General features: G+C 43.2%; 1 protein-coding gene across 11 annotated transcripts in view; it reads left to right on the forward strand.

The window, feature by feature from the left end:
- RARB (retinoic acid receptor beta) overlaps nucleotides 1-24,095 on the forward strand; it is a 320,810-nt gene that overhangs the window by 234,797 nt on the left and 61,918 nt on the right. For 8 of the 11 annotated variants that reach the window (XM_084511751.1, XM_084511755.1, XM_084511754.1 and 5 more), the window contains one exon: nucleotides 21,011-21,159. In XM_084511751.1, the coding sequence (XP_084367877.1) occupies nucleotides 21,011-21,159 (149 nt within the window). Of the gene's footprint in view, nucleotides 1-10,521; nucleotides 10,630-21,010; nucleotides 21,160-24,095 lie in introns of those variants that run through there. The other 3 variants (XM_084511759.1, XM_084511761.1, XM_084511752.1) reach the window with 2 other exon arrangements.

Consider the following 24,095-nt stretch of genomic DNA (forward strand, 5'->3'; position numbering starts at 1 on the left):
GGTCTCCAACTTCAGCACATCCTCAGTATGTTAATCCTGTTACAGCTCACTAAGCCAAGGCAATCCTGCCACATCACGAATTTTCTAGTCCACCAGGGTCTGCAAAGTAAAACAGAGGGTAGGATGCAACCCAAACATGACCTTAACTTGTGTGGTATTTTTTTTCCTCCCCCTGTGGGGAGGAAAAACCTGCTATGGGTCTGCAACCCAAACGTTAGCCACTGTGTATTGCAAGGCGTGTTACAAGCACATACAAAATATATATATTATCGTGCTCCTACATGTTTGTATTTTTATCTGATATTAGTTATGTTGTTCCAGGTTTGAAAAGAAGTTATTTATTTACAAAGTAAAGCGTGGACTAAAAATTGAGACTAGAACCAACTGTGCTTTTAATCACGAGTAATTCTTGCTCCTTTCCTCGTCAGATAAAAATCAGGTCGATATAATCAAATTAGAGGAGAATAGTTCTTAAGAGGACAAAAATGACTACAGTTAAGATCTCGAGAATGATTAATTTGTACTTTTAAGTCAGCTGGAATTTTCTGTACCCTCGTAGTGCAGCAACGACGACTACCAAGAGAAAAAGAGTAACTTTTGGTGAAATGCGAGCTAACTGAACGGTGCCGAAGTGGGAACGGGACAAGCCCTAAGAGGGAATGAGCTGCGAGGAATGGCCATTTTCCTTTGGCCTTGGAAAACAAGCCAGTTAATAAAAGTCTTCGTTGGGCTTCGTTAATTAAACAGGTTAAAGTGAGAAGGCGCAGAACCAGAGTAAGTTTGCTTGGTAGGGTGTAGTGTTTTAGCTAATAATACCGTGTAAAAGTCTGCTAGCCGCTGTGTTTTGTTACATTTAGAAGATAAAAAATTTGATGATGGCAAAAGTTGTGGATGTGGCAACAGAGCGTGGCGTGATTTGGGCACTCCTGCAGCCTGCAGTTGTTGCTTGGGTTTGGGTTCGGTGGGAAGTGCTCGGCTGGGGGGGGGATCTAGAAGGTATTAACTTTCAGAAAGTTCGCGAAGATGAAAATCCAGAAGGCATACGTTTTACTCCTGAATTCCAGGCTGTTACGGTGTTCGGGTCAGGTTCTTGTTCCCTGCGAGCGCTGGAAATACTAGAAACATCTGTGCTCAAGAGGAAAAAAAAAAAAAAAAAAAAAAAAAAAAAAAGCTCAGTACTTTATTTTCTTTCATCTTTCTGAATTTAAAAACAAACATTTTGAAGTGAAGGGCTTGTAATCTGCATTCCCAAGTATCACATTGCTGCAGGTGTGTTTGCTAGTGCCCAGAAGGCAAGATCTGTTTGAACCAGGTTATTTACTTTAAAGTTCATTTATAAACTTTACAGCTAAGTCGCTAGGACTGATTTGCTTAGGAACGTGGTCTCTATTTAAATTTTTGTACTCGTGGCTTAATGCCCCGAAGTATGCGATGAGAAGTATTTGTTCCTGATCTTCCTCGATATCCAGATTTTCTCAGTCAAGACCTTGCAGGGGGGGGATTTTTTCTTCCAAATTAATTGGAGCGAGAGCGACTGAATCCGCATGTAGGCTCCCACCTAGGACGCCCGATTCAGCTGCTGGCGCAGGAAAACTCTTAATGGACGTGCCCCACTGTCAAAAACTCCCACAGACAAAAATGATGAGAGGCATTCGCTGGTGAAGCCAGGGTGGGATAAGCTCGGCGGCGAGGCGATGCGTCTCTGGGTGACTCCCCGCCCGCCTAATGCGTCTGTGCAGGGAAGGTGTAACTTGTCAGAACAAAGCTAGCCTGGTGCAGCGCTGCCTCGGAGAGGGTTACGCTCAAGTTAAGGGGTTGAAAGGCAGGAGATAATGTTTCAGACGGCCAAGTTACTCATCCTCGCGTCCGGCTAAAGCCCCACTTAGAGCTGAGCGTGCCCGCGTCGCCCCCGCACCACAGCCCAGCGCCGGGGGGCTCGGCCTGGGGGTCACACAACCAGCCTTGTGTGGGGCTTGGGAACGGGGACGTGGTGCTGGCAAGGGCTGCTGCTGCTCCTGCTGCACCCCAAAAACCTTTACAGGTCTGTCTGGCTGTAGGGATCAGCTCTGGCGTGAGTGTGAGTGGGGGGACCGTCCCTCGCCCCCCACCTGGGGCCAGGCCATTTCCAGCCTGGTGAGGAAGGATATCAGTTGATGTCTGAAATGGCCAAGGAACTTCAGTAAATAGACTTTACCCTTCAGGATCCACAGATCCTGGCAGCGGCTGCGAAGGAGGGTGGGGTTGTACTTTTCCCCTTCCTGTACTTGGACACTTTTGATTATCCAGACTTTCTGGGACGGAGCAGGGCTGCCTAATAACAAAGCCTGCATAATATAATTGCCTAAATAGGCCTATTGTCCTTTTCAAGTTGCTGCGCTGTGAAATCCTTCAACTTTTCGCCGGGAATGCTGCACGTAACGTGGAGATAGCTAAATGGCTGTCGCGGGGAAGAGATCCCGTCCCCTCCTTTCTCACCGCGGCGTGGCGGAGGAGCCGATCCTCCTCCTGCCCCCTATTGATGTTTACTCCTTTTGGGAAGCAAATATTTTAGCCCCTTCTGGCAGGGGAAACTGCCAAAAGTAATAGGGCTGGAAATACAAAGCTATGATTGATTTTGACCTTTGCTCGTGTGCATGAAGTCTGTCCCCATGCAGTGTGACCCATGCCACTCCGTGCTGAAATCCAAGCCCTTTCAAACCAAATGGAACCGCGAAAATAGAAGGCATGAAATGCTCCAAACTAGTCTAAAATAACAGAATAATCATCTCCTCCGTACTGCAGGAAAAAGGGTAGGCAGGAGGGCAGCAGAAGTGGATTTTGCAGCAGGCAAACCGCGAGTAATGCCTTTCGTCTGCTGCTGCCTCTTTATGAGAACCATATTCTAGGTACAAAACAAACAAACTGATCCAATGTGGGAATGGCTCCTCTCTGTAGCCTTTCAGTCACCGTAATCTTAGCTATTCCTCTCAATTGTGATCGGTAAACAACTTCCAGCAAAAAAAAAAAAACAAAAACAAAAACAATAATAATCTGGATTTTAAATTGCCTTTTTAAAAGTAATCTCATGTTTGGGGTTTTATTAATCCGGCGTTGCATGAGCAAATGTGTTTCAAAAGTTAAGAATGTCAGAAACAGTAGCCTGAAGTTAGCATCCTAAATCTACATTTCATGGCTTCGTTTCCAAAAATGCTGAGCATCTGAGAGCTCCCTCAGCACTTTTTAAAACAGGCCACGTATTGAAAAGGCCAGATATTGTTTAGAACTTTCATTTAATATTAAAAATTTTACAGGATTTTCCCATTTCACCTAAGCTACATGGAAAAGCAATTAGATGACAAGAGTTCACAGCACTGAGTGGAAATGGAGACACTTGCATGACAAAGCAGGACTTATTTTTAACTGCGTATCACTCTTTTTCTATGAATTCACAAGTTTTTACAATTCAAGTTTGCAGAATTCAACGTATAAACCACAAGCCTGTTTTTTTCTTCTGTGCGTTTTGCCTGATTTGTTATTTCACCGATGCTCTGTTTGCTTCCTTGCATGTGAGCAGACTTTTTCTCAGGCAATTTCAGACTCGTCCTCCTGGTGTAGGTTTCAATAGCTGGCTTATCTGCTTCGTGCTCACCCCCGTCATTTGCAGCGGCTCTGGCTTGCTTTCCCAGCGGCGCTGAACTAACGGGGCTGTGCTCACTGCGCATTTTGCTTATTTTGGGGAGGGGGGGGGGGGACTCTGGCTTCCTTCAGTTCATTTCAGCGATCCGAATGGGAGCGGCGAGCCTCCATCATGTGACGGGGCAGCTCACGGCAGATCACCAGCATGGGGTCCCCGTGTGAGAACTTGTGTTGTACATGACAATCTGATAAGGATATCATGTGGTTTCGGAACACATTCCCACAATGCTGGCTTCTTTGTCCCTTTATGTGGGAGTAGGCAGGAGAAAACTTAACACACTAATGCCAGCCCTTGTGCAACTGACCCCGCTTGCTTTTAGCATTCTGTGTGAGTTTTACAGCTTCTTCAAATACTTTTGTTGAGAGATGGAAATATAATCCAGCGAGCCCGTGTAAAGAATCCTAGACACAGCGTATATAATATACCTTCTGTTCCCCTTGGACAAGGTGATTTTTCTTCCCCCTGCTTATACCATATATAAACCGAATATTATAAAACTATGTAAGCTAAATATATACACGCGGGCGACACATGTATGGGTTTAATAGGTTAAAGCTTGAGTGAGTATTTATAAATTCTCAAAGTGCTCTGGATCCTCACCGCTGAGGACATGGTGTTAAAGTCCATCCACAGTTTGGAAGGATTTCCGTTTCGTGCACTTTGGGTGACTTACATCTTACCCTGTAAGTGCATCCCCTAAGATAAAGAGCAGGGAAGTGTCTCACAACAAAGCCCTCTCTTTAGCACCGCTGGGTTTCATTTAATGATTTGGAGGATCTCTTTCCACTGAACCATAATACTTTTCTCTAGGCGCACATTGTATTTTTAGCAAGGATCTTCAAACAATAAAAAGACAAATTAAGTGTATCTTTGTCTTGTAGAGCCTTATCTATTGAAGCACTTGAATGCACTCAGCCCTCCACCCTTGGTTTTAATAGGAGTTTCAGACACAAGAGCGCTTGTATGACTAAGCCTTTAACATATTTATGTACCACTGCTTCAGTGAAATACCAGTAAAAGCTGTTTTGCTGTGGATGTTCAGCGCAAGGAACAGCCAACATAGCTTTTTGTCTTAGAGAAAAAATAAGGATTATTGTCCTTCCAAGCCATGTAGGAGCCATGTGGAGTGACTGAGTTGCCTGGTGCTGCACCAACCAGAGACAACTGCTGCAGCTGGATCCAGCACAGATTGCCTTCAGAGGGTGCTTCACTGTGTCCCTAGCACACAAAGACTGGATGGAATGGTTCATTCGGGGGAAGTAATAAAAAAAAGTCAGTGAAATGAAACAAAATCTCTTAAATCATGTCTTTTTTTTTTTTTTTTTTTTAATCTGAATGCAGTCTGTGGTGAAACATGTAGTCCTGGGGTGGCCATTCCAGTGGTCCTCCAGAGCAGGGCATTTTGTTACTGCTCAACCACCTGGCTGGTAGCACACAGCCCATCCCAGAGGGGCTCTCCATGCCCACAAGGCAGTGTTGGCCTGTCTTGTCCTCTTCCAGTCTTGTCCCAAAATCTCTCCTCTGCCAGCTGGTGACCAATGTGAAGAGCGTTTGCAGGTCCCTGCATGGTAAGTGGGCATAACAGGGGCTGAGTTGCTTGAGACATGTCATCTGTTCACAAAAGCCAATGTCGGAGAGGTGTTTGGGCACCCACAGCCCTACGAGGCCTCGTGGGCGCTGCCCTCGCCCCTCTCCTCCTCCCCAGCCCCACTCCTTTAGCCCTCGCCCTGTACCAGCAGAGCCCCAGGGAAGACCAACGTTGCCTGTCTTGCCAAGACTGAACATTCACTCGCACAGGAAGGAAGAGGACTTGGAAAACTGTGTAACAGTGCCATCTGGTGATACCTGCCCAAACCTTTCCGCTCCCGAGCACGGCGTTTGATCGGAAGATGGATGCTTTCCCTGTGGCCTCCAGCCCAGGCAGGGAGGGACGCCTGCGTGCCCCACAGCTTGTCTCTTTGGGTTTTTTTGCACAACTGCCCCTGTTCGCCTAATCGAAGATGCTATCTTCTCTACAAACCTTCCCTTCCTAGCAGAGAGCACTAATCCATCAATCTGCGTTTTTGGCTTGGGGCACGAGTCGAAGGACTGGCTAAAAAAGTCATGCACGTGTTAGCTTTTTTTTGGTTAAGATCAGGCCCTCAGGGGGTTTTGTTTGTTTGCTTTTAAAGAGTTATTCGTACTTCTGTCTCTCCACCTCCAACTTGAGGAGACTTTTTTTTTTTTTTCCGCTCCATCTTTCAGAGTAGTCCTTTGCATTGCTTTGTTGTTTGGATTTGCTTCTTCCATTCAGTTGTGGAAGAAATTTTATTAATTACTGGCTTGGTGTGTGTCAGATCCTCCTTAGTGGCTGGCTGGTAAGCCCTGGAGATCTGTCTTTGTTAAAGATAGCTCTGTTTTCACCCCACGCTTTGAACACCAAGATACAAAAGGCAGAACAAATCTTGGCAAAGACAAACTTATGCCTTTCAGATGCTTGTGCTAAGTATCTTTGGTGAGGGGGGTGAGTGGAAGGATAGACTTTCCTCAAATCCTCACCTCCTGGCGAAGCTCAGCCTTCCTTTTTCCATCTCGAGAGCACATTCCAGTTGTGCTTTCCTAGCTGCACACACGGTCACAGGCGATGCGGGTGAGGTACATCAGCTGCTCATCTTCCTGCATTTCACGTGCATTGCTGCATTCGCTTCTCTGAAACCCGGGCATTATCCTTCTGAAGTTCTGCAACGAAGCTGTCAGCTGATCGCAAGAAGTCTGAGCTGACTCACATCCTTCTCTGTTTTTTTCCTTATCCAAGTCCTTTCCTTTCCCTGTGTTTTGGATAGATACTGCAACACTTGGGGGATGAAGCACGAGCTACGTGTCGGGAAGAACTGTGTGTCTGGATGCAGATTGAGAAAATAGCTGTGAAATGGAGCCCAGTGTGAGCACTGCAACTGCTCAAAGGGGCTGTTTTCACCTTCGCTAAAACACGAAAGCAGAGCTTAATTCCAGCATGTTACGCTGATACTGCCCAGCAACACCGTGTTTGTTGTGCTTCTGTTATCCTCAATTTCTGTGCAGAGCAAGCAAACACTCTGACGAAAAGAGGTGAGGAAGGAGTGACGCAACTCAATCAGATTAAATCAGAGCATCAGTTTCCCTGGAACACATCTTTGGCTCCTCACCAGCCGTCTCTTGCCCCATTTTTCAAAGAAACACATATTTTCACATGATAACTCTATTTGAAATATTAATGCTTGCAGGGCTGCATTACCTTTGTTTGTTCATCAAAGTCCATTACTCTGAGAAGGCTGCTGCTCCTTAGGCTGTTTCAGCTTCAAAAGAATTTTAGGGCCTGGTCTATTGGAAAGCTTGGGGGTATAATTAGTGAAAATGGAAATAGATGCAAGAGAAATTTAGTTCCTGATGTTTTAATTTAGTGTAGTACTGCCATGTGTTGTTGAAGAGGATTCTTAAAGGCAAACATAATTATTTCATTATGGTCTTCAGAATGCTTTCATTGGTCTTAATGACAAGAAGCTGCATAAGGAGTCATACATTTTAATTAGACCTTCTTATATTTACATCAGATAAATAACAAATAATTGATGAAAAACAAGTCTTCTGAATGGATGATTTCACACAGAGCTCTGGTTACAGTTTAATGATAAAACATTTCTCTTATTGCTTTGCATTTTAATTATCTAGACTTATTACTCTAGCAGAGATCTCAAAATACTGTTATTTCCATGCATTTCATTAGATTCGCGACTAATTTATATGAATCTGAAGCTAAAAGGTGTTTTCCTATGTAAATCACTTACAGTCAATTTCCAGCTTTATTAATTTCATTTTGCTTTCATTTCTCACATTTTGATAGCTTTTTCGAGTGCGTGTGAGCGTGTGTGATGGTCTCTCCAGTAAAAGCTGAGGGGAAGATGATTCAGACCATTTCGTATGGCTACACAGGCTCAGGCCCTGCCACCACTAGCAACCCAAACTCCTCTAGAGGTCAAGTGATTGTGACATTGCCGGCCTTATCATGGAATTTTCTAAGGGAAAAATTGGTGCCTCTGTCTCATCGCTTAGTTGAAAGTTGTACTCTTAAATTGCTTATTTTGAAAATCCTGCCAATGCCCCCTTATAACTGTGTGCATGCTTGCAGGTGCGTTTCCAATACCCGTATTCTTTCTTTTCTTTGCCCCCCGTGCCCAGCACTTTATAATACCAGGAAAAAACGATTTTTAGAGTTTTGCTGCTTGCAAGAGCCTCTGGTGTTGGTGTGCTCCCCAACGTTTCATTTTTGCAACAAAACATATTTCACATGATTCATTCCTGAGAGTGTACTGAACGCTAATTGTTGTTATTGATTTTAAATTTTGCAACCATTCCAAGTAAGCCAGATGAGTGGCAGATAAAGAGTAATAATCCATGGAGTTCTGGGAGTGTTTCATGTTGGTCTGTAGTACTTTATGTGATCAATAGTAACTGCCCCATTGAAACTAACTGCTGTATCAAATAACAGTAAATCAAATGAATGTGCTTACAGATTATTTATTGAAAGCTTTAATTGTTCACTGGGGTCCTGCTTATCTGAGGAAACAATAGAACTTAGTGATCAGACAAACTGGTTTGCAAATGCCGGGGATGCCACGGAACAGCGGGGTGTCCCCTCGGCCTGCCCGACGTGGGAGTTTGCCACAACGCGCCCCTGTCCTCGCTGGGGCTGCCCCAACGCTGTGACCGCCCCTGCTGCTTGGTCCCGGGGTAAATTGGCCAGAGAGGAGTTTTTCAGAGAGCGTCTCTTGGCTTCACAGCTTACTCTTTGTAGTAGTAGTTGTAGTAAGTTCCTTGGATGACATATCTGGTAGGTTAATGTGTGGAAAAAGCACCAGTAACTTCCCTGAATTTCCAGGAGAGATGTGTGTAGCGAGATCTGGGCGGAGAAAAGGAAGTGAGGAAAAAGCACACGAAACTTACACTGTGAATGATTTCTAACTCACAGCCCTGTGCTGTACTAACAGTTTACTAATCCCTTTAAACAGCTGCTCTGCCTTGTCGCAGCTACTCCGTGAATTACTAGTACTGAAATAGATAGTCTTATGGACAGTTTCACCACTGCCCTCAATTTTTTGAGTAGCCTTGGTGTACTGTCAATGATATTTTGCTGTGGCTTCAGAATGGGTTCAGTGTCAGCTGAGACCAAAAGCTGTCCTTCAGCAAATTCAGGAAGATGGCACTGCACGAATTTACACTCACTAACATGTCCTTCTGACTGTGACAGCTGAAAAGCATTTGTACAAATAAGCTTAATTTTCACAGAAAGTGATGGCCCTAATCTCTCAAATATGGCAAGAAAAGTTTTTTGTGTTTTTTTTTTATTATTATTATTTTTTTTTCCATAAAGATTGCATATTTTCTGAAACATATATAATATGCATATGTATTATATTAGATAATCATATTATAGACATTGCAAAATGATTAAACCACAGTCATCAAAGATGTTCTAGAATTGAATCTCACTTGAAACAAGTATTTTCCCTTTTTTAAAGCATAAGCTTTGCCTTAAGTTTCTTGGGACTTCAGGTGTTGAATTTGTTACTAGGTCAGGCCTGAATGTTGCTTGCCCAGCTCTTTGGAGTATTTCCTCTTCTGAAATATTTCCTTTATGTCATATTCTGTGTAAAGTGCAGTTGACATCTTCCCTGTTTGCACGTTGGGATAATGCTGTAAATCATGAGCAGGGTAGCTGGGTAAAAACAAAAACACAAAGTAGATGGTGAATAAGAAACACCAGGCGACTAGGAAATACTGCTAGCACGTATCTGTTTGTCTGCAGTACAGTGTGTGCACATTTTTTCCTCTTCCAAGTGAGAATCGTACTGACAGATGACAGAGAGATAAAATTATGAGCATTCATCACTCCGAGGGATTAACAGGAAAATCCACTGCAGGTAGAGAGTCAGAGAACAGTGTTGGAAAATGCGCTCTCCGGTCACGGTGCTCGTCTTGTCTCCAGTCTTCTCGTACTGATCTTTGCTCCTCCAGGCAGGGGGCAGAGATCTGCTCTTAGCCATGGCTGCAGCCTTGCCCCCGCCTTGCTCTCGGACACCGAGCTCCTTCCCAGCTTTCTGTTCCTCCTGCACCTACTGAGAAAAGGGTGTAGTGGTGCTTGCCAGGCCAAGTGCTCCAAGGGGGGAAGTAAATTGCACCCATAAACATCTAGAGAGAGAGATATAAAATATTATGTAAGCACAGCGACAAGGATGTGGATTTACAAGAAGAAATTTGGTGCTGTCTTAGGTTTTTGTGCTACCTTCCCCACTATGTTTTATCTAGCAGGTATTCAGTTCAGAAATACTGAATTTCCATTCAGGCAAGCATTGCAGCTCGACAGACTGTGCATTTTATTTGCACTCCCCTCCAAAGATGCTGGTGGTTCTCAGTTTCTAAATATCCCACGTGGACGCAGATTTCTTAGCGTCAGCAGGGGAGATGTTGAGGTGTGCTGCTCCTAGGAGTGCTCCCACCTCATCTGGCACGTTGATGGGACAGAGGAGAGGAGAGTTTGGCCCTGTTTTGGTCTCAGAGGCCGTGTACGTATGCGCAGCAGAGGGTGTCAGGAAGGTTAAGATTTGGGCTGCCTGCCCTTCTTGTTGCAGATAAGCCCAAGCGATGAAAGCCGTTTTTTTTTTTTTTTTTTTACTGTTATTATGTCATGTCTAAATGGAAATAATGTATTGTTTTAATTAAACCCCCACAGCTGCAGCAGTGTAGCAATGTGGGTGCAATTAGGCGGGTGTTAAAAATAGCCGTACGCCGCCTTAACGCTTAGCGGGGAGGTGAGCTGCACGCACGTAACACATCTGTACAAGCACGGGAGCCCCAGAGATCCCCGGCAATAATGCTGGGGGCACGGGCGACGCTCCCCGGGACACGGGCTAGGTGTGGGAAGCTGCCTTGCCAAGAAGGTAGGAGGTTTTCCCTCCCGGCTTGCTGCCTTCCCCTCGGCGGGAGGAGGAAACGCGCGGCTCCATTTCGCAGCCCCGCGCCTTGCCAGCCTCAGCAAATGGCCCTGTTTTCGCAGAGGCATCGCCGGGAAGCCGGACACGCGCTCTTCCCTCTGCTCTGCGGGAGGGTTGGTGAGCTCCAGCCCCAGAAAGGGGCTGGGGGAGGCCGGCTGGGGGTTGCTGGTTCAGCAGATTTCCTTACTCAACGAAAAACATACCTCCGAGCGGCACAGCGCCAGAAAAAGTCTGCAGCGAGGGCCCCGGAGTGAGATCCCGAGCAATGAGATAAGCTTTAACAATTGTCTGCTGCCTTGTAAAGAAAGGCGAGTGACTGTGTGACAGGGGGCTGTCAGGGAAAATAAAGAGGAGCCCCCCTCTTCTAAGGAAATCAAAACTTGGAATTAGCAGAGCAATAGCAGCCGTCTAAAGCGAAAGCTGGAAACAATACATTTTTAATAAAATGGGCAGTTACTCTAATTGCTGAACCCCTACTGTTCAATTTCTTTTAGTGCCCTTATTCATTAAATTCAGCATACTTATACTTATTATTTACAGATGTATGCGTTTCAACTTGTTTATGGAAACCATGCTTGGGAGAGAGCAGTGGCTGGTATAATACTAATTTGTAAGTGTTTATTGCTGCCTATAATACGCAATTTTTAAAACAATTAAAAATAGCGTTTGAGCTCATCGTTGGAGTCAACCCCAAACTGCCCATGGAAATGGAGGTATTGGTGCTGTGTCCTGCCTTGGAGGGTACAGGCTGTTGGCAGCAGGTTGATAACACACCCATTAAAGAAGAATTTACCTGTTCTTCAAGACTTTAAGCTCCTTGGCCCAGCTTCTAGATATTATTCTAATGTAACCCATTTAAACATATGTGATGGAGTTCATAATTGCCCTTGTAAATGGGAATAGAAAGGAGGGTATATAAATCAATTAGTGCTATCCAGCAGCATGGCTGTAATACAAATTAATTGGCATGATAGGCATTTTAACTGCTCCTGCACTCACTTGAAGTAGTTTTGATCGCTGAATTGGCTGTTGTTGAGCCACTCTATTAATTTTAAGGTCTAAAAATACCGAAAGATGAAAATGTCCTGAGTTAATGGTCCTAAAGTCTGAGAAATACAATTAGATGTCGAGCCCAGCGTTGCGTTGTGTCCATGCGGTACCGACCGACTGTACGATAGCAGCACGTGACTGAAGATATGAAAACACTCGTTCTCGTGCTGGATTCAAGCCACGGCAAAAAGTCATGATAAGTAGCGTCATAAGGACATGCTGAATACATAGGAAATAAAAATAAAAAATAAAACATTGGCAGACGTAGTAGTACTGGAAACTACTACCAACTCGAGTAGGAGACCAGTTTTGAAGAACAAAATCATTCCCTCGTTCCTTTAGTGTAATACTCGGGATTATTCTGTTTGGATGCTTGAAAAGAGTTGAAGATAAAAGCACTCAAAGTACAGTAAAACATTTAATAAATATAAATGGAGGCTTTATGGCTTAGTAAACTATCTGGATATATAGCGATTACAGTAACAATGTCGTTATCCTTGCAATTTTTATTTATTACTGAAGAGACTCAATCTGAGTTTTCTCCCATTTATGTTTACAAATCAAAGGTCTTTTTTTGGGATTGCTGGGGTCATGACACTGTAAAACAGATCTGAAAATAGAATCACACCTCTTTTATTTTCAAGTGTTTTGTCCCTCATCTGACTTTTTTCTTATTAGCGATCCCATGGGGAAGGTATGCTGAATTTGTGACGCCGCAGTAGTATCAGTAGGCCACAGAAATGGGCTCAGTTTTCAAAAATAAAGAATAAAGAGGCCGGAGTCCCCATCCTCTGTAAACTGCTGTGGCTGCTTTGCCTGTGCCACTTTGCTCCGGATGAGGACCTGACCTTGGAAATTCACTGGCAAAACAAACAGAGCTTGACTTGTGAGAAAACTTCATTTTCAAAGGAAAACCTACATTCACACAAATGGTAGCATGATCTTCTTTGATAAAGAAGATCCTATTTTTCAGTTTTGCAGCAATACAGAAATTTCACTCAAGATGGATAGAGCTCTGCATGGTAGTGGCCGGGCAGAAAATCACCGACCTGAAAAAAACAGGGCGCTAGCATCTTTCGGATGTTTTTCTTCAGTTTTCCGTACGATTTATTTTTTTTTTCATGTAGCATGTTTTCCTTTTCACTTTGAAGGTAGGCTCCTAATACAAAGTGATGAGCTGCTGCCCTGCAAACCCCGCCGTGCCTGCCAAGCCCTGCGGCCATCCTGTCTGTCCGCTTACTTTCACCCCAGCTCCCTCAGAAACACCTCGCGGTGGCTGCCTGACCATTTCTGCAGCCCAAGACGCTGCTGCTCTCGGTTCCTAGCGCATCATTAACTCCGTCCTGAGAGTAACGCCGGTGTAACCAGACGCGGTGCTCGTCTCTAACACAATTAATCACGGCAAGCTTCCACCTTCCGCATTTGCTCAGGTGTAAACGTGTCTCTCTGGCTACTCATACGCATAAACCCACATGCAGAACCGCTGTGCTGATACCAATGCTAACAAACCCAGCCCCCCAAACAGCATCGCTTGCTTTGGAAAGGTCAGGCGTGCATAAAGCTCCTGCACTGGTCATACACACTTCTCCAGGTTTTTAGTGAGGTTTAAGAGCCAGGCATTGCAAACTGGGGAGCTCTGGAGTAGATGTTACTCCTGTGAGTGTTTGACTCAGACTGGGTTTTGGTGATTTCCAGATGGGATGTTCTCAATATCTAAGACAACTTTCTTAGCTGCTGTCATGGTAGATTCAGGCTTCCATCCTGGTGGTATGTGAGTCTCCGGTGGCTTGGGCACTACAGCCACATGTAGAGATTTTTGTGGCAGTTTCTAGTGCTGCTTATGCTTGTGTGGGACACAGCACCACGTGCACGGGTGTTGCTGGATCACCTTCAGGAGAGGAATCAGGCTAAAGGCATGAACAAACACAGGAGGTGACATCTGAACATCAGGAAACACTTCTTTACCAAGAGGGTGACTGAGCCATGGAGCAGGTTGTCCAGAGAGGTTGCAATGTCTCCCTCTTTGGAGATGCTCCAAAGCCATCTGGACATGGTCCTGGGCAACCTGCTGGAGGTGGTGCTGCTTGAGCGGGAGGGTGGCCCAGGTGGCCTCAGAGGTCCCTTCCTGCCTCAGCCGTGCTGATTCTCTCAGGACAGGCCAGTTGTCTGCCAGGACATTTGTGTCTGCTTGAATATATGGGGGGGTGGTTTTATAGAAATCGGTTATAGAAGTCTCCTGCCATCAGTGGTGGTGGCTCTCGAGGACAGGGCGCACCTAACCTTGGCCTGTCTTGCAGCTGGCTGCTGAGTGGGATGCATGCTCAGACCTGGTAAGTGGGAGTCCTTCAGAGCATCCACATTAGAGGTGCTGATTTAATTAGGTTCCCTGCTCTGTCATGTGTCCCATGTGTAACTTGGGGTGAGACGTAAGGCTGTGTTTTGAAGACAGTGATAGAGCTACGGTTAGTTAGTTAGTTAGTTAGGTTGGTTAGGTTCCTGTTTGCTGTTGACAGTCCCAGTTGGGTCCTGCCTGCATTTTCCAGGAATTTAAGACCTAGGCTAACCAAGCTCTGTCAGTGCTTCTGCTTCCCATGTCTAAAGTAAGAAGAATAGCCCTCCCCTTATCTCACTTGGGTGTTAGGAAGATAAAAATACGAGTGCTCATGGGATGTTCAAGTACTGGAGTAGCAGAGACCGTGCTCGCAGATCAGGTCGGGAGAACAGAGCAGGGTCTTTCGTGCTGCTAAATATGGCAGGGTCAGAGCACTGCAGGCTGTGCTGCGTGCCAGGGAGTGCACAGCAGGGGCAGTGGGGCCCAAGGAGAGTCATTCAGAGGGGCAGGGGCCTGTGATCTGGGCAGGAATGTCACTTGGGAAGACGTGCCGGCAGGTGGGCCCCCTCCAGCGTGTTAATGAACGGCGCTGTAAAGTCAGGTAACGCCATTTGCATGCTCAACAAATGGATTAATTAAGAGACCAGACTGTTTGCGGTGTAGCAGAAAAGGATATTGCTAAAAAAACCACCCACTGGGCAACCAAGAGAGGATATCTGTGGGAATAATAAATCTGTGCTGTGAGTGAAAAAGTTAGTAAGCTGCTGAGGAACAGAAGTAGTGTTAGACAGGAGCAAAAGGATAAACAAATGATAGATGCTGGTGGCTTCTAACTTAGAGCAAACAAATCTGGATAGCTCTGCTATCTGTGCTGGTAGTAAGATGTTGAATATTCATGTTCTGGCCCTAATCACCTGATAGGAACAAAGGCACCAGTGGGCTCTACTGTTGTCATATGGCTGAGGCCAGTACCCGCTGGCTCCTCTGACTTCTGTTACATGACTCTGCTGGTTAGCATTACACGTTTGCAACTGAAACCTGGCAATTTTGTTGATGAAAGGCATGAAGGAATATGATGCACCTCACTCTGAACTGGAGGAGATGCAGTAGATGGGTGTGAACGCTTCTCCTGGCACTCAAGTTTGTCAATATGACTTTGCATACATGGCAGCAAATGCATTTGCTGAATCTAAAGAAGCTGCTTTTTGAGACTCCTCCTTGGAAGTTACTCTGCATTTTAGCACTGAAATGCTAAAATAGTTCAAATGAAAGCGTTCTGAGGACCTGCTTTGCAAGTAATGACTCCCCTCATGGTTATGGATGCTTTTCAAGGTTCATTCTTTCAAACATCTTTTGACTTGGCAAGATCTCCATCATTCCTATTATTTGCATTGGAGTAGCGCTTGAAGGTCCTGCAGCGCTGGTTGCTGTACAGCTTATTCTGAGACCCTGCCCAAAACAGCCTACAGTCTAAACACAAGATGCAAAATGGGTGGAGAAAGGAGCTCCTGACCCTACACGCCTCGTCAGTGGAGCAGTGACCAAGTGATGGCCTGGCCCAAAACAGCCTGGTCTAAACGCACAAGATGCAGAAGGGTAGGGAGAAGAAAATACTTTCTTGGTTGTGTGCATGTCTTCAGTGGAGCACGGCCAAATTTGTAGTTAGAACTTCATTAGGGTAAGGATATCAGAGCAAAGTGTGTGCTTAACTGCTGCTTGTGCTCGCGAGGCACAGGACAGAGTTCAGCAGGCCCACTCTTCTCCCAGCTGTGGCTGGACAGAAGCCAGCTGTCCGTATCGCTTTTTTTTTTTACTGACAAAAGTCCTCACAGCAAAGGCACTTCAGCTTTAGACTTCTGCCAAGTATCAGGGCTTGCACCTTGTCTGAGATAGCTGCTGGCAGCAGGAGCCTGTGCCATAGGCATGGCTCTGAAAATGACCTCGGCCGAGGCACCTTCGAGGCGACCTTGTGTGTGCAGCTTGTACATTAGTAAGGGCTTGCAGCTTGGGCTTCTGATCACCATAACCTCTACTTTGTCTAAGTTTTGTTGTTTTTTTTTTTAAATTGTGCTGTAGGAATCCCAAACTGTACGCGGCAAAAATCTGGGGGATACTTGTTGAACTTTTCAAATAACAGAAAGAGATCATTTGGGATTGGGCACCCCAAGTATAGGCCAGATCATAAAGTATAGTCTTTTGATGTTCTTGTTGAAAAAGTCCCTTTTTCATAGTAAAAGCAAACCTGAAGACATAGAGTGTTGATTTGGGGTTCGTGTTTGGTTTTTGTTTGTTTGTTTTTGCTTTCAAGGCTAAGTCATGCTTTTTTTTTCTTTTAAGACCTAGACGGTCTTGTAGAGTTGAACTATAGCTTGATTAAAATTAAAGCTGGAAAAATGGTGATGAGGAACTAAATACAATAACTTACGTAACGCCGTGGTGTTAAGACAGATGTGTGCAGCTAGCGGGACGGGAGTGTTAAAAAGGGGACGCTAAAATGGAGGACATGTTTCCATAAGTACTTATGAAAATCCCGATAGCTGTACTCAATCTGGAGCTATGGCAGCCTGTGTTTTAATGCAGGTATGCTGTGCTCATGCTAACAAAAAACATTCCTTCCTGCACCTCAATGCATACCCAGCCCTGCGAGGAAAGGTTTCTGATAGCGGCTCGGATGTTGCAGGTCGGTAATTCAATGCAAGTTGATTAACATTTGGCGTGTTGTTTCCCCCGAGCCTTTTCCTCTTTCTTCCTGCCCTCAGCCCACTCGACCTCCGCGCAGCAAATCCGTCGTAAATCCCGGCGCAGAGCAGCGATGGAGCACGGGGACGTCAATCACTGCAATCGTATCCCCACTCCTTTGCTTCTGTCGTTATCTTTGAAAGGGGGGAAATCAGGGTCTTCACGCAAAGCGGAGACTTTGTTTTTCGCCTTTTTTCTTGTCTCTGACCCGCACCTGTTGTGTATATGGTAAAAATATCTGGGCCGTATAACCCAGCAACAGTCCGCAGCCAGAGCCATGTGTGACCGGGTCAAACACACACTCGCTGGAGGGTCATGGCCAGGTTACTAAGTCAAGGCTGGCAAGGCTCCACCATAATGTTTTCTTTCTCTCGCGCTTTTCTTCCCCCTTGTCTGTCTTCCAAACAACAGTTTAAAAAAAAAAAAAAAAAAAACTCGTAACAATGCAAACTATTTAAGCACGACAAATTCAAAGAGGTTTTTTATTAAAAAAAAAAAAAAAAAAAACGGGGCGGGGGTTGAGTCAACGCTATTTTGGATTTAATTTTATAGTATAGTTTTATGTGGCACATGAAAGAGAGAAATTTGTATTGAAACAATTGAGACCCACTTTCCCAGTTCCTGGCTCTTTCCTGGAAGATGATTAAAAGCAGACTTTTTTTTTTTTTCCAGACTAGACATAAAAATTAAATGATCTACAGTATATAGTTATTTTTTCAAATGTTTGGAGGCTTATAAATAACTTCTACAATCAAATGCACACATACAAGCAGCAGAGAATCTGGTTCTAATTACTTGTACTTTAGTTGAACTTTGGCGTTTCCTTTGACTTTCTGCCTAATGTATGTGAGCTGTGTGCCTTGCACTCCTGCAGTGAATTCATAAAAAAAAAAAAAAAAAAAGAAAAAAAAAAAAAAGGAGGCAAAAAATCCAGACTCTTGTTGGTGCCAACAAAAATGAGGGTTAACAGAATGTTTTGACCAAATGCAACACTTTGCTATTCACCCTAATTAGCTGAAATTGCTGCTTCCCACCAGGGACCCTGAGCTCAGTATTCACAATTCCCTTGAGGCGATCCAGGAAATGCCATTTGCTTTACAACTTCTTATTCTTTTAAGACTCCACTGTCCAAAGTGTGCATTAACATACAAGCTTAATAATCTAGGTTCCTAGTGAAACGAAAGGCATTTCATAATGCCTGCTTCTAGCTGGTCACCGAGTGAAATACCTCTATCTGTCAACATGGTTTAGCTGGCAGTAAATTAGCTCTCACAAAGCACGCTGTGCTTTTCAAGATCTTATCTGCTACTTTATCTAACCTTTCAAAATATTTCAGACATCTTAGGAATTGTGAAGTGACCTATTGTTGGAGGGTCCCTGTGTGCTTAAGCAGCATTCAGGTGTCCTGTGACTGCGCTGAGGCTCTGTTTTCTCAGGTGAATCGTGTCACATCCCGCGGGAAGAGACAGCAGGACCTTGAAAGGAGTTGCTTTGACTGACTTGTTCCTGAAATTTTAAGGCTACTTTAAAAATTCCTTCTTGGAAATGTCAGCTGTGCCCGCCCGCCCTGTTTTATTTTAGCTTCCATGTGCAGGCCTGCGTAGATGAGAAGAGGCTCTGCTGCTGTTCTTCACCTGTGTGATAGAAAAACAGGGCTTTAAACCCAGGAAGCTTGAATGGCACTACAGATACTTTCAAATAAGTAGTTTAAAAGGCTAAATCCAAGGAAGACGAGTGAGTCAGAAGCTGGTCTAGGAGCGTAGGGCTTGCCTAACCTGAGCTGGAGCCTGCCCAGAAAGCTGTCTGTACACTTTGCCTATGAGCGAACGTTCCCAAATGTGGTTTTCCTACAAAAACTCAACCTCTAGACAGTTGTTTATCCAACACAAGTATTACATAGAATAGATTGAGCTCTTCCAGTAGCGTATATATCTGAGTGTTTTGGGGGAGGGTGTTTTGGTTTGTGCTGGCTTTTTTACTTGCACATATCTTTTCACATTGGCCAGAAAAAAAAATAAATCTGTAGCGTCACCTTCAGATCTTCAGTTGCTGCCTACTCTTTCTTCCTTCCTTTATGAACTGAGCCGGTTGCTTAACCTCTTCTGAGCATCCCCAGTTGCTGGTGCTTGGCCAGTGCGTGACAGACCTGTGTTGTACATATGGCCTGCGGTGTGAACACCACTGTTGGATGCTGGTGCTTGTGTCGAATGAAATCCGCAAAAATGCTGCAGTGTATCGGCATTATTCCTCAAAGACTGCTTTTCCCAAACCGAAATCAGGGAAGGATTGCAGGAGTGCAGTTGTTTTATTGAATGACACAACCTTGTTTTCCCATGGGAAGCCTAAAAACTGCCTTTCAGACTGACTGGAGAGTTGAATGAGCTAATACGAAACACATTGTCTGCTGATATTAGAGTTTTAAAGCTAAAATTTTATCATTCCACAGGCTGATTGGAAGCCCCTGTAATACTTGTGCTAGCATGAAATAATGCGCAGGCTGTTTGAGGCCTCTCAAGGGCATTTGATGAATCTGACTTTAATTTAGAAGTACTAATAGATTATTGATTTAAGCAGGATGACTGTGCAGAAATCAATAATGGAGCACTCTGTGTCTCTCTTAAATACCAAAAATTACTACTGAGAAGAAATGATCATTCTCTCTTCTTTCTTCATTAAGAAAAAACTTCATTAAAGTTTGCCTGATTCAGTAGGAAGCTGTAGATATTTGGTTTGTCAAGGTTCAGCATATTTAATGCTGAAACAGTTAAGTATAGTTCTGGACGTTGTTTTAAAATCACAATTTATCGAGCCATACATTATTTTGCTTTTCTGTTCTTTCACACAAACCTCATTATTGTTAGATATATAAGTAAGTTGTTCCTATTGAAAAGACATTTCTTTGCTTAGAATCAGTGCCTTTAACGTTTCGCTTCAGAATTTATTTTCTTCTAAAAAATGTGTCCTTGAAGTTGATAGTAGCTTAACTCAAGCGAAAATGGCAGAAATTGGCCCTTCTCTACCAAGTAATCAGAAGTTGTATCGTGCTCCGTGTTCCCCTCTGTGAATTCTGTAGTACACGAGCTGACAATGAATCATGGCTTTAATACAAATGTATCATCTCAGTAATCTGAAAAATATCATGTACAGTAAATCTTGTCTAAGATTTTCCATTGAGTAATATTCTGCAGGGCCTGCTGTTAGTACTCTGGAGATTTAGCTCTGCTGATAGTGCCTAATATTTCTGGATAGATCGGAGTTCACAGATTCTGTCATTCCTGTATATCTGTTGAAAAGTTGGAGGGATTTATCTGAGAAGCAGCAGAACAGCTAGGTGAAACATGAAAATGTATTGCACATCTACCATAAATGTGAGGAATGATGACAGCGTATCACCGAAAACTAATGCAGATGTTTTGAAAAGATCTAGTTCACGTCTTATCTCGCATCGTAGAGCTTTCATGTCCTCTCACTGAAAGGGATGACTGGCTCTTCAGCAGGTTCAAAACAAATGACCATCCAGAAATATTAAGGCAATAAAGGACATGGGGTCATAATATCTAATAGCTTTTTCTCAGAGAGGCTTCCTGATATTACAAATTCGAGGGTTGATAAGGAGGTGTTGCTGAGTTGTTCTACTTTTACTGATGAAAAAAAAGAGAAGGCTTGTTCACGTAATTTTCACTTCTGTACTTGTTCTTTTGTCTCTTTGCGTATGTCTTGATGCATTTCCCCATCTTTTTGTGGCAGAATTGGACGTTGAAAGTGTTACCTATTGTAGATTAAGGCAAAAGATGTAAGAGCTCTTCCAAGTCTAGGGATAGATTGGAAACATGCATACCGCTAATGCTTTCCCATTCAAGCTGATGTCCAGTGTGCACACATGGATCCCATGTAATTCCAGAAATACTCTGTAATTCTGGCTAAAACCAGAATATGAGCCCAGATGAAGCTTTCATGGTGTTTGGTAGCTGGCTTATGATAAGTTACATCCCAGTTAGTTTAAAACATGCTTTTGAGCCTACAGCATGTAGTCCTTTCACTGTTTGCCTTTCTTTAGTTCTCCTTAAATTTTGCTAGGAAGGACAAGTGAGCATGTATTCTACAAAGATAGATATGGGTTGGTTTGATAGTTTTAATACAGTAAATGATTGGTTATTTGAAATTCATTCATGAATCATTCATTTATATTTCTTTTTTCTTTTGTAGCAGTTGAAACTCAGAGCACCAGTTCTGAGGAACTTGTTCCAAGTCCTCCTTCACCACTTCCACCCCCTCGTGTTTACAAGCCCTGTTTTGTCTGTCAAGACAAATCATCTGGATATCACTATGGTGTCAGTGCTTGTGAGGGATGTAAGGTGAGTGCCATCATCTCCCTTTCTTTTTATAGTAACACATTTCATTTATGAGAGCGGCTAGGCAGTGAAGTTTGGTGTGACTTGATTGTCTGCAAAGACACCTGTGCTTTTCTTGTGTGAATGAATTCTGATACATGAGTAAAGCCAAGTAAATGACCATCATGCCTGGAATTATTGTCCTTCATAACTTCTGCCAAAGTATATCTATCAGGGTCTTCCGTAGGTATTGACCAACATCAGAATGTGGTTGTATATGCAGAGATAATCCTATAAAATGTGAAAATGCTTTGAGACTCTTCACTGTCCATATTTAGGTATACCCTGAGAACTCACGTGGTCATTGTCTGCTCTGAGCCTTGCTTTTTCTGTGGGAGAAGGACCTGCTTATCTGGAAATTTTTGGCATAGTCTCTAACTAATTTCAAATCAAATTGGGAGTTTGAGGATTAGCAGGATGGTATTCATGAAATTTAATCTGGCAGGCTACAGTGCTGGCACATCTGCTAGCTACTTTCGAGTGCTGTGTTTGTCAGAGTATGAATGGACTATCCGTAGGATGCAGTAACACGATATGCAGTTCTAAAGTAAGAGAATGTATCTAAAGATGAGATACACATCAGAGAAGCAACGTCAACTAAACCATGTGTGTATGGCAATAATTAAAGGTGCATACACAGTGAGCAGCATGTGTGCAAGGAAGAAGGCAGGGCTAAAAATGCTAAAGAAAATATATAATAGGGCAGATGGTCTCATGGTTATCTTTATTAGTTATGGTAGCCTGATACAATGTTCTTTTCTAGCAACTAGACAAAATATCTATGATTTTAATCCTTCAAATTAAAATAGTTGTCTAGTGCTTAGTACAGTGAAGATCCTAATATGTGATGAAAAAGTGACAGGTGCTACATTTGTGTAAATAAAGTTACTAGAATTAATAAAAAGTAATAAAGTATAAAATTAATTAGAAGTATTTTTATGGTTTAGTTGTAGAAAATTTAATATCTTTCAGATACCATTAGGTATTTTTACTTTATCTTTTCTTCCTGCAATGTATTCCATGCCACTGGCCTTTTGTAGTGAAATTAAATATCATGGTCTTGGCTTTGTGTCATTAGGCAAAAAGCTATAGGATTAGAGTCTGGTTTCCCCTCTGTTTTATAAACTCAAGATACTGAGGTAGTGCAAGTAACTATTGAAGCTCACCTCTGTTTTAGAATCTCATTTTGGAAGCAAAGTTTTGCTTGGATATCATCATGTCTATTTTTTTTTCTTTTAGATGCCACAGAGCTATTGAAATGTGTCTGTTAGGAAAATCTGCGATAAGAATATGCTAGAGCTGCTTTCATTAAATAGGAAATCTTATCTCATTCTTTACTTGGATACTAACACACAAATGTTGGTGTCATTTACTCGCCCACGCACTCACTCTAAGTACAGACATAATTGCAGACTGTGGCAGCAAGGTCACATGTTCCTAAGACTTCATTATTTTTGAAAAATATGCTAAAATATACTGTAGGGCTTTTATTGGCATACTGCAAAGCATTTTTGTAAACAATTAAAACAAGACTACACTTGTCAAAATACCTGAAGAAATCCATCTTCTAATGTGGTGGCTGCTATTCAACAGCAAAAAGAAATTGTGTTCACTTATTTGCTAATTTGCAAGATGGGGCAATTCAGCACTTAGCAGTAGCTGCTGTTAAAAAAATAAAGAGAGGTGAATTGCATCTAAAACCTGTCACTCTATGAGAAACAACAAGATTCCAAATCAATAACGTGACTACTTAAGACTGGCAATATTTGGGTTAGTTGACACCAACTCTTCAACAGGTTTGACTAGGATTTAATTAAATTTAATTAATTTATTCCACTGATTGAATCATCTTCCTTAGTGAGTGCCAGCAGAACATGATGGCAAAGAACATGATGAGTCAACCAGTGGTACTGTTAGTGGACAGCCAGGTACTACATTTGCTGTTGAGGGTTTTATAAGCTTTCAGGTCAACAGAAACGCTGTGCTGGATGACAGCAGACAGCACTATGTGACCACAACACCAGGAATAGCCTCAGAAACCTCCTTGCTGACAATTTGTTTTTCTGGTCCTTCACCTTTGCTCTATGCTTGCTCCTGTACCATAAGAAAGCTGCCACCTTTTACTCTATTTCTAATCATCTAGGCTCCTGCCTCTACTCAAGGCAAGTTTCACTGTGTGTTCCCACTATTAATTCTTTCTTCATGCTTCTCTTTCTCTTCATACAAAATTTAGTCAGTTGCTTTGCGAGTTTAAATAAGCACTGAGCACTGAGCATAGCCATTGGGGAAGCCTCATTTTCTGTGGATCTCAGCCTTTCAGTTGGTTGACCCTGCTCTACTAGGAAGTATGAGTTGCACTGAAGGCTTCTTCTTGGTATGGTATTGTAGTTTCATGCTGGTTCTCTGGTGAATAGGGAACAACAATAAGAATTCATGTCACATGCTTTCTTCTCATTAAGAACCACATGTATTTATTCCTCTTTTACTTGAACACACATTCTCTTACTTCTCTTTTACTTGAACACACGCTTCCAAGCAATTTCAAAGAACTTAATCTTCTTGGAGATTGCTATATTTGCAATTTTACTGCAGTTGGCCAAACTATGTTGGGATGGGGAGAGGCAACCTTGCTTATTATCACTGGATTACAAAATTATTTTAAAAATTATTAAAGAAAATTATTAAAGAAAAATTAGTTCTTAATAAACTAGACTAGAACATCATCCTAATCAAATGTTAATTCTCTTTTTCCCCCCTCTTTCCCTCTGATCTTGTTTCCATTTTCTCTTTCTTCACTCTTATTTCGCCCATTTCTCTCTCTACCTGATTTGCTATCTGTTCTGTGATGCTAGACCTGAAATTCATTCCTTTTTCCTCCTGCACAGGACCTACCTCTGTTC

The sequence above is a fragment of the Aythya ferina genome (assembly GCF_964211825.1).
Source record: "Aythya ferina genome assembly, chromosome: 2".
NCBI lineage: Eukaryota > Metazoa > Chordata > Aves > Anseriformes > Anatidae > Aythya > Aythya ferina.